General features: G+C 42.2%; 2 protein-coding genes across 2 annotated transcripts; one reads left to right on the forward strand and one right to left on the reverse strand.

Moving 5' to 3' along the window:
* The first annotated feature begins 1,227 nt into the window (after window positions 1–1,227).
* On the forward strand, window positions 1,228–4,969 carry nfkbib (nuclear factor of kappa light polypeptide gene enhancer in B-cells inhibitor, beta). The gene is made up of 6 exons (XM_023833524.2): window positions 1,228–2,058; window positions 2,162–2,279; window positions 2,588–2,789; window positions 2,877–2,965; window positions 3,152–3,391; window positions 3,535–4,969. The coding sequence occupies exons 1-6, from the start codon at window positions 1,556–1,558 to the stop codon at window positions 3,577–3,579; spliced, it is 1,197 nt and encodes a 398-aa protein (XP_023689292.2). The 5' UTR covers window positions 1,228–1,555; the 3' UTR covers window positions 3,580–4,969.
* Window positions 4,970–6,356: 1,387 nt separating this feature from the next.
* On the reverse strand, window positions 6,357–10,662 carry LOC111854942 (proteasome subunit alpha type-6-like). The gene is made up of 7 exons (XM_023833449.2): window positions 10,428–10,662; window positions 10,083–10,177; window positions 8,741–8,822; window positions 8,003–8,158; window positions 7,363–7,541; window positions 6,977–7,071; window positions 6,357–6,532 (listed from the first exon to the last, which is right to left on the reverse strand). The coding sequence occupies exons 1-7, from the start codon at window positions 10,501–10,503 to the stop codon at window positions 6,475–6,477; spliced, it is 741 nt and encodes a 246-aa protein (XP_023689217.2). The 5' UTR covers window positions 10,504–10,662; the 3' UTR covers window positions 6,357–6,474.
* Between the last annotated feature and the right edge of the window lie 124 nt (window positions 10,663–10,786).

Genomic DNA, 10,786 nt, shown 5'->3' on the forward strand with positions numbered 1-10,786 from the left:
CCATGAGGCACATGTACAATCACAGTAAGGACAAAGAGTGGCTGATGAGGAACATGCAGGCGCATTCAGCACATTATACCAACCATCTTCGCCGCCTTTGTTCTTTCAAAAGGCAATTTGTACCCATATTATAGCCTTTCCTGACTGTGAAACATTCTTATTCATTTCTAGTGGTGCTATTTTGCTCATTTCAAATAAATGAAGTTTTTTTCGAGTAATTTTGCAAAATGGCACTTTTTGGAACACAGAATTAAGAGTAATGCATTATATAATCTGACTCTCTTATATCTGATTCTATTATTATGACTTTTTACTTTTGTATAAGTGTTTATCATTTCATATTTGTTCAATCCAGTTTTTTTTATGTATCAGTCTTTGATCATTTATGCATTTCTTTCCATTCCCATATATTCAATTTTATATTCTTCATAATCAAAGGTATGTATCTAGGTAATGAATATATTGGTTCTACTGTCTGCTATAGAAGTCTGACTGGTGGCCATTTCTTCAGTGTACAACAAAATACCTGTAATTGCTAGCGTTGTTTTAAAAATGTGCCTACATTCAAACAACAGGTACACAGGACTGTGTATGTGAATAGAATATTAAAAATACACTGTAGTCCTGCAACATCTACTGTAGAAGTACCTTGCATTGAAATTCATTGACTGAGACTAATTGACTGAAATTATGTATAAAATATTATTTGCGTCTGGTCATATTCGCCTGGGTAGTGGCCATTAAAATAAAAGGACATGTGTTTCAAACAATTAAAGCAAAAGCAAAGTGCCGTAACTGACGTGGAAGAAGAAAATGTACGCAGTATTTACAATGGACGGTTTGCACCGCCTAGTGTATGTAAATATTACTACACACAGCTATGATTTATTCGTGCTTTTTAACATAGAAACTACTATTTTTAATTTTAAAAAGTCGTGTTTAAGGCCTTTTGTTCTGAAAATTCCGAATTTTCTCAAATAAATAATTTATAGTTACACTTATAGGAGGCGAAATCGCCATTTAGTTAGTAATTGTAAGATTTTTTTAAGGCAGAATGAAAATGTAATTAATAACATTAAACATGTGTTTGAATAATAGCTCACGTATTTTTAAATAATCAGAAATTCTAATATTTCTTCCTATACGGTACGTGCTTGGGTACCGTAGACTCCTACAAAGAAACACCATAACCCAGCGTGCTTTGCGACTTGACTTAATAAACTTCCGGAGTGGAAGGTTAGTGTGTTTTTAGCTTGCGGGGTGCTCGGGAATTTCCCAGGACTGTTAAAAACACCTTTGGTCAGTAAAACTGAAAATAGAAGCCATTTTTTTCTTCAATGGGGAAAATATACGACATACCGAACATGAATCTTAAATTTAAGTGTACTATGCTCTAGCCGTGAGAGGGATTATCGGCTAGTTATTCTCATTTTGCTCTGCAAAATTAGGGGGGCTCTGCGCCCTTAAAAGGACATAAACATCGCTAGCTCGGTGCTAGCAAATTCTGGATAGCCGAGATTATTGTTGATATTTTAAAGCTCATTTTTGCGTCCAGATGGAGGGGATACAATCGCAAGCCGTTCGCTCACAAACCCAGTCGGATAATGGGAACCAGCCTGCGCGGCCCCTTAACAGCTATGGGTTCGGTAAACAAGTCGGTTCCGATGGAGTCGGTGCAGAGGACTGGTGCGACAGCGGCTTGGAGTGTTTAAATGGAGCGCTGAGCCTGGAGACCCCATTCTGCACCGAAAGCGAACATCCTCCGACTTTGAAATCTACCCCGTTTGATATTTGCTCAAGGAAGACAGACTCGGAACATGAGCCCACCGACAGCTGTATCTCCCTGGGGAACGGGGAAAGACTCGACTCGGCCCTCGGGCACTCGATAACGGACGAGATGCTGGGCTGCATTTCCCAAGGCATCGGGACCATACAGCTAAGCGAGCCCGACAGTGTCTCCGGGGACAGATCTGGGGAGGTTATCGGGGGACAGGTGGAGGCATACCCCCCCGAAGAGGTGTTCAACACCCTGAACTTTGTGTCAGAGGACGGAGACACGTGAGTAAAAAATGATCAGTGCAACCTGGTTCGATTGCATTTGTGGTGCAAAAACGTGGGTTCGAGTTAAATGTTTAATGAAATGATTTGACTTTTTTTGTAGTGCACTCCACCTGGCTTTAATTCACGAACACTTGACCTTTGTGCACTATTTGGTGGGAGTGATAACCCTGGACCAGAACTGGACCCCCTATTTGGACATCCAGAACGACCTGGGCCAGGTGGGTTACATGTGTGATTTTTAGACTCGAGTTTGCCTAATACACAAAAAATAATCTCAGCTACCTGTTTGGATTTCCCTTGGTAAATTAAATCGCGGCTATCAGAGCAGCTGTCGTTTGCGTACGGAATAGCTGCCATCATGCAACTCTCTGAGCAGGGAGTTTACTTACGCAAAAAAGTAAGTAAACCCCCCCTCCTCCAATTGTTCTCCATTTAATATCTCTGTTTGCAAGCCGTTTTACATTTTTTTAAAATATCTCCTTCCTGCTTACCGCTTACATCGGACTGTGACCTCTCCTACCGCTAGACGGCGCTCCACCTGGCCGTGATCGTCGACCAGCCCGACTGCGTGAAGGCTCTGCTTTGGGGTGGCGCGAGCGCTGAGATCCAGGAGCGCGGGGGCAACACGCCACTGCACCTGGCCGTGCGCGAGAGCCGCATGGCCTGCGTGCGGGAGCTCACCTGCAGTGGCATCCGTCCGGACCACCTGCGCATCATCAACTACTCGGGTATGTGCCGATCACAGCACCACCAGTCTTTCGACCTGTACTCCTCCTTTCCTGGTTTCTTACTTCTCTAGTCTCTCTGGCATTTAGGGGTGAGTGCCCTGCATCTGGCGGTGCAGAAGGGCAACGAGGAGATCGTTCAAATGTTGCTGGAAGGAGGAGCTGATGTCAACCAGAGGGTCAGTTGCATTGTTATTTTTCAACACAGGGTCTGGAACAATTTCCTCCATACATACATTTATTTATTTATTATATTCATTAGATTTATTTGTTCTAAGAGTTGTTGCTTGGACCCTGGTTGTGCATCCATGGTCTTGGACTTACTCATTCTGGTTTCCATCTCCATTCATCCATTGCTCACCTAGGACCTAAGCTCTGGGCGCTCCCCGCTGCACTGGGCCGTAGAGTCGCAGAGCCCCACCTTGGTGAGGCTGCTGTTGCGAGCAGGTGCAGCCGTGGACCAGCCATCATATGCAGGACACTCGCCACTCTACTGCGCCCTCCACAGGCCTAATGCAGAGGTGCAGGCTTTGCTGCGCGATGGAGGAGGCACGGAGATGCACGGCGGGGAGGATGAGGACGAGGAGGACCGGGAAAGTGAAGAGGTGAGAGTACATGTGGGTGTACACCAGGGGGCAGACATGAGACGAAGGTTGAATGGAGTCTTATTAACGTCAGTTTCCTTGGTGGCTCTGTGTCGGAGCTGCTGGAGTGCTGTTATAATAATCCCCCTTCTCTTCTTTTGCAGGATGAGTTTGATGACTTGATCATCAACGGCCACCGGGTGCTGTAACCATGCATAACACTTTAGAGCCACGCATCTCGCTAATACTCTTGTGCTGTTCAGTGCAGTCTTACATGTCAGGGCTGAGCTACTGTGTGTGTGTGTGTGAGTGTGTGTGTGTGTGTGCGCGCAAGCGCGCATCTGTCTGTGATGTTGCGTCTGAGTACTTTCAGTGCTTTCTGGCTTCATGGCACATTTCCGAATCTTCAGAGCGGTGATTTCCTGTGGACTGCCAGGGGGCAGGAGCAACACTAGTGTTCGGTACCTGTAACCCGGTTATCATCGCTTCCCTGAGTACCGTCGTACCACATTCTGACCGATACTGAACTTCTTAGCTTCGCGTTCTTTGTCTGAAACTGCTGGGGTTCTCGCTGTATTTTGGAGTTACCCTCTGAAAGGGTCAATCCTTCTGCAAGGCTTTAAACTTCTTGTCAGGCTTGCTGTCACTTTTTTAACACAGAACTCATCTTTCTGAGTTGCCGTACGCTGTATGTATGTTTTACCTGTTGGCATTAAAATAAAGCAAAGCAACTTGTTCGGTGTTTTAGTCGGGATTTTTTTTTTTTAACGGAACCTAACACCATGATTGGTCGAGACGGTGTAAATATGGAGAAGGCTGAAAACTGTGAAGGTTTGTGACCCTACACCTGGGCTCTTCATCCTGGTTTCATGGGGCCTGTTGTGGCTTTTTTGTTCAAGCTGACCTGAATAGACTTAGTTCACAGATTCTTTCTGTCTTTGTCTGGATGTTTATGTGTGTGTCACCTGTAAAAACAGCATAAGATTGTAGAAATCTGTGTTTCCTTGTCAGTTGTTGTTAAAAATCGTTAAACGTTTTGTTTTAATGGTATGTTTAAGCCCAATATTAATTTGCAGTGGTTTGTTTGAAGGCCAATGTTATTTTTAATCTTAATCAAAGTGGATAGAAAGTTTCTTCTCTAGCACAGTTGAACATTGGAGAATTTGGCTATTAATATGGGATGTGTAAACATTTGGTGTTTTGTGTAAATAAAAATACCTCTCACTAAGTTGGATCTTGGATGAAACTCAAGCCACTACACCCAATTGGTCACAATTCGCAAACACCAGGATTGGAAGATCCTGACTGTTGATTTGGCCTGGCAGGGAAGAACAAAATCAAGTCAAATACTTACACCTAATTCACATCACAGGGTTACACAGCGTCATTTGATTGAATTAAGGGAAAGACATAATATAAATTTTGCATCCGCCTATATGCTTTTTAATCTTTAGATTACAACTGCCCCTGAGATAGTAATGACTGGCAGGATGGACATTGACCGGATGAAAATGAATCGCTTCTGTCATTCTCTGCTTGATCTTTTCCCTGTACATTGATGCTTTTCGTGATCAAAAATTAATAAATCATTTAAATGGATCAGCTCTTTATGTCATTTCTTCCAGTTTCAGTAATTGTCTTTTTTATGATTGAAAATTTCATGTCAGAGTCTGTGTATTCTTTTGAGCTTACCCTGTTCTATAATGAATTAAATGTAACTTGTGTTCATTTGTTTAACTAGTGTTCAGAGTCAGAGTAGGACCAACAAGAAGGTAGGACCAATACATCTGATTGGTTGGTCCCGTCTCCTCTAGTTGCCTGGACCCATTCATTTTTTGTTTTGCCCTCAGAACATTTTTTTTTGTGTAAGTAAAACTCCCATGAGCAACTCACAATGTTAATTAAACATTAAAGTTTCTCAAATGTCATTAATCTACCTCATCTCCTCCTGGGTATTTAATCTGCTGGCTGTCTGAGTACATTACAGTCTGACTGTGCTAATGTAAATATGATTAGTTATGACATTCAGTCATTACTGCTTCCATGCAGGTCCAGGCGTGGAGTCCTGTACAGCTCTGGAGTTTGCAGTTTCTTTTTCATACATTTTCATTTTTTAAATATATTCTGTCACTGAGATACTTCGACAGTAATACTTTCTCTTCTATACTCCTGAAGCTGGCTGAAGCTTAGTAAACGTACCAGGTAAAATTACTGCGCAGTGTCTGTAGTACCGGTGTGATCGTTTATTTGTACCTTCTCAAATAGCTAATGGCATCAATGGTGAGTTTACTTCCATCCGTCCATCCTGTAACCACTTGTCCTACTCGGGGTTAGGGGGGGTCCGGACCCTATTCCGGAGGCCACAGGCGCAAGGTGGGGAACAACCCAGGGTGGGGTGAATTTAACATTTTCAATGGAACTGGTACAACAGATGATACTTGAATGATTTTATTAGCAACCCAACTTGTCGTCATCCGCTGTATCAGAAGCTATATGAGGATCGCATGTAAGATGTTGACTGCATTCACATCTGAAGGAAGTAACATGAAGCTGATGCCTTTTGATTTATGACTATTATTATTTTATTACTGCCATATTTGAACTTGAGGATTTAAAGTGATATTTCATTATTTAGTACAAGTTAAATAATGCCAGCGACGGCTTCCCCAGTGGCCATTAATCAAAGCAAAGTGTGTCTTACACTGGGGGACCTCAGTGCTGGATTAGATGTCTGTGGTGAAAATTCACAAAGGATTAGTGTCTGGTTAGGCTGTAAAAGCCCTTTGCCGACTATTGCCAGGCAGCGGCCTGGCCAGGCTGTGGATGGATTCAAGTGAACAGGGTAGTTTCGCTTGGTGTAGGTTGGCGATGGAGGAGGTGAATGGCTACCCACAATAATTATTGGTGTGTGTAGGTGGGGAAGGGTAGAGCACATGCTAAAATTACTTAGCGCTTTCAAATTTCTAAAAAATGAGTCGACAAAAAATTCTGTTGGTGCTTTATTCTGTAAGATGGCGTTGTGGCGTGAAAAAATGGGTTCACTGATACAATTAGCTACGGTTCTCTAGTCAGAATTCTGGTTCTCTGTTTGTATTTGGGTTTGGTTATTCCCGCTCAGCAATGGCCACCAAATGTGTTTCAATCTCGGCTTCCGTCAGTGTTCTGTTGAAGGACAAAGGTAGCATCAACTTAAAATAATCAAACGTTAAAATGATCTTGTTACAGTACTATATCTGACATCCAGATTACTGATGCTGTAATATCACATTGAGATCATATTAAGTTAAAGTTAAAAAGTACGGTTACTGCAGATGTTTGAAATCTGAAATTACGATTTATTATAGGATCGCACAAAAACATTTGGTTGTGCAAAATGAAATGTAACTAGAACTACAAATATAATATTGTTTAACATTTGTTAATATATGTTGTGATGCTTTAGTTCAAGCCTTGTGTTCGTTTCAGAGAAGAGTAGATTTAAAAAAAAAAAATCTAAATCACTTCCTTATCCAAGCAACTAATTAAAGTAAGGGCAATCAGATCCAGTAAATTGTGGAAAATTAAAAAGCAATACTAGATCAGGGACAAATTGAGCGACATTAGTACCTGAATTTGGGGTTCTCCTTGGTTACAACACCAACCTCCAGTTCGCAGGCTTTGAAATCCAGAGACAAGATGGAGGACAAGCAGCTGATGGCCAGCTAAAGACGGATAGACCCAACAGTGTAGCCAATGTACATGCAAGATATAGAGACCTCTGGGTTAGTCATGGACAGGTAGTATAGCATGACTACAATTCATACTTTTTTAAAGACAAGCGAGTATACAATCAGGACAATTGACGTCATTTTTACAACCATCTTAACACAGCAGTGATACAATATTGGTTAAGGTGATACAAGGTAACATCCATTTATTGTTTGTGTAGAACTTAGCAACAAATAGCTCATTCACAAACAGATCTTTTTGTAGTCGGTGATAAACCGTGTTACCTCCACACTCCGTTCGTAGCATAAGTCCGGTTTCTTTTTCAGCTTCTTTTCCAAGTAGCTATTCGCCTCATGTTGCTTGGCGCCCACACCGGTGGCTCGGAACCCACAAAAGTAGCCGGCTGGATCGCATTTGTAGAGCATTGGGCCCTGCTGTGGATCCATGGCGATCAGGATCATACCTGGTAAAGGAGAGGGGCAGCCAGGTAGTTGGCGTGGTTTCAACAACTTCATGCTTCATCAGTGTTGTAGAAGTTACTCAAAAAAGCAATCCATTAAACAGAGGTGGAAAGTTCAGGTCCAGAAAGTACAAATTCAGACCAAGGTTTTGTTACAACCAACAAGTTGAGTATAAAGAGTCACAGTCACAGAGTACTCAACTGGTTGGTTGAAACAAAACCTTGGCCTGGATTTGTAATTTCTGGATATGAACTTTCCACCTCTCTCCGTAATGGATTACTTTTGTGAGTAACTTTCCCAACACTGTCCTTCATGTTCCAGTGGTGTAAAGGACAGAAGCTAAGAGACAACAGCTGAGGTGAGGAGTAAAGCGGCGGTAGAAGGAGACACAATGTTGGAGATCAGAATGAAGGGGGAACAAAGGAGAGGGGTGGGACACGTTTGGGACAGGCCTGTCACTCACAGCAGCCCAGAGGCCTCATCTCGGCATTCTGCGTGTACACCTGAGAGATGTCAGCCATGCGTCGGCACAGCATGTCAGCCGTGATGTCATAACCGAACTTGTACTTCCACTCCCCGGCCTCCATCCTCGCTCGGTGCACCTGGGACCGGCTGTCGGCTGGGGGGGGGGAGAGAAGCATGTCACCGGGCCTGGTAATGTCGATGTTTCTACCTGTGTCGCCCGAAGATTGTATCTGAGCGTTGGCAAAACATATTAACCATTTCTATTTTCTTTAAAATCAAATAAACGATTTTGAAAATGAGAACATTTAACTACATCAAACATACGCAACACTGATTCACAGTGATTTCTATAATAAAATGTAAGGAACTTCAACCTGCTAGATGGGTCTGATTCAAAATCTGGTCTTAAACTATCAAATCGTTATTTTGACGTCCTGACCATTTAAGCCTGTAATATTTACTTTTGTTGTGAATCAGTAATGGCAATGGCTCCAAATTAACGGTCTATTACTGTGTTTCCCAATCCAGTCCTTGGGGACCAATAGCCAGTCCATGTTTTTGCTCCCTCCCAGCTCCCTTCCAGACAGTCCTACTGGGAGCTTGGAGGGATCAAAAATGTGGACTGTCTGTGGATCCCCATGGACTGGACTGGGAAACACTGGTCTATTAGCCCCTTTTTACAGTGTGCCGTAGTTTACAGTCTCCACAAAATGAAAGCGCTAGCGGCGATTCTCACCACTGTGACCAGTCATCACACACCCGATCCGAGCAGTCAGCCGGTACATGTTGGATACAGTGGAAGCATCCAGCAGCTTATCCTACATTTCAAAGCACACGAGAAAAAAAAAAAAAGTTGTCTGTAGCCATTTAATCAACTACAGTCAGCCATGACCTGCAGAGACCTCCATCAAAGGACTAAGCAGAGATGCTTCTAACTCTGCTTTGCTGCGTGACTTGAGAATTACACGTGATTCGCAGATTTGTGACTGCATGACTCTATACTTGCATCTGGGCACTAACAAAACAGCACTTTATTGCTTCAGTCCAGAGAATCAGTAGGTAGAATATAACCACAAAGTCCTCTACACTGCTGTGCTTGGTTAAATAAATGAGGCACATAGTGAGCTTTATGTGCAACAGAAGAAGCCAATGAAATCTGCATGTCAGACAGAAAACAGACATGTATCACGTTTAAGCTTTTTGGATGGATGCTTCTCAAAGCCATGGCCTTGCAGACCGCCATGTACTGAAAGCACTGAGATACATTTCCATAACAAAAGCTTTGGGTTTTGAGTTAGACGCCGCTCTGTTTTGCCTCATTGACTAAATTTCAGGATCACTTTCTCCCTTCCAGGACCTCGTCATTACATACTCTGCATGTTGATCTGTGGCAACATGCATTCTTGTATGCATTTAAGCTTTGGGGGTATTAGCTTACAGTTAGAGCAAGGTTAAATCTCTTGCTAGGAGCAACTTTCGTAGACTTTACCTTGCAACCAAGTCGACAACATATCTACCCTTCCATCTGCCTCATCATAATTATAGTCAGATTGGAGATAATCAACTTTTTCTTGTGGTGTAGTATGCTATCTACATGTCTGAGATAAATGCTAAATTAATTCAAAAGTGGTGAGATGAGAACATGATTTTCTGAAACATAACTGCAGCAATTTCTGTCTAAAGCATCTATCTTATCCTTTTGGGATCAATACAGTATGCATCCATTCATCCACCCATCTAATACCCCACGTTCCGTGCCCTCAATGGGTTTCTGAACCTTGGGGCTCTGTCTAAAGCACTGATATGGTTTTATGTATATTTTGTTCAGTATTTTATTGCCAATTAACAAACTTGGACGCGTTAAGTCATTGTCAAATTAAATCACTATTTTGTCCCTGACCTACTCCTTCGGGAAAAAATGTAGTCAAAAGTGACTTTAAGGGATACCCGTGTTAGATTTTGATTTTTAAGGTAGCCTATTCCAGTTATAAAACACATTTTCCAAACTACAGAACAGTAAGGTACGCGCTATCATTCTTTGAGTGATCTGCTGTTTTAAGCAAACCAAATATATTTACCGGGACTTTCTTCTGTGTGACAACCACAGCGCACTCTGTTCCCCGGACCCCAATTGATGTCAATCCACTCTGGGCGATGGCTTTAAAGGCATATTCTACAAAAACACATCCACATCCAACAAACAACTTCAGAATTTCAAAGTAAACTATTGCTTGACCAATAGCTATAACCTACGTTTCCGTAGTAATTTCCCTGGACATAAAGTATAAATAATATGCATATTATTTAGTCGGATTATTACTTATACATACATAATTCGGCCAAAATTGCGTTTATATGCCTATTTTAACATTTTTGCACAAAAAGCTTTCGACGAAGCTACAATTAAATAACGTGGTGCTTACCGACTTGATAGAGCCGGCCTTCTGGAGAGAAAATGGTAATGTGCCGATCAAAACCTGCGTTCGAGCCCCGGGACATGTCTATATACAAATAACCATACAAGCAATATAACTATTGATAGAGATTTCGCTGTTATATTCAGCCTAGCCACTCCAAAACTTGATTTCTTTATGAGTGGCAAACGACTGCACAAGCAACAAGGTTGCGAGGATTTCTATACTTCCCTGATCAAAACTCTTTCACTTTCTTTTTCTCTTATATGCGAACCATTGCAATGATGCGCGAAGGTGCGACGCAAAGCCACCGGACGGAAGACGCCGTGGAGCATATTTAATAAGCCACAGAAGTTTAAAATGCATTG

This window comes from Paramormyrops kingsleyae, chromosome 17, assembly GCF_048594095.1.
Source record: "Paramormyrops kingsleyae isolate MSU_618 chromosome 17, PKINGS_0.4, whole genome shotgun sequence".
Classification (NCBI taxonomy): Eukaryota; Metazoa; Chordata; class Actinopteri; order Osteoglossiformes; family Mormyridae; genus Paramormyrops; species Paramormyrops kingsleyae.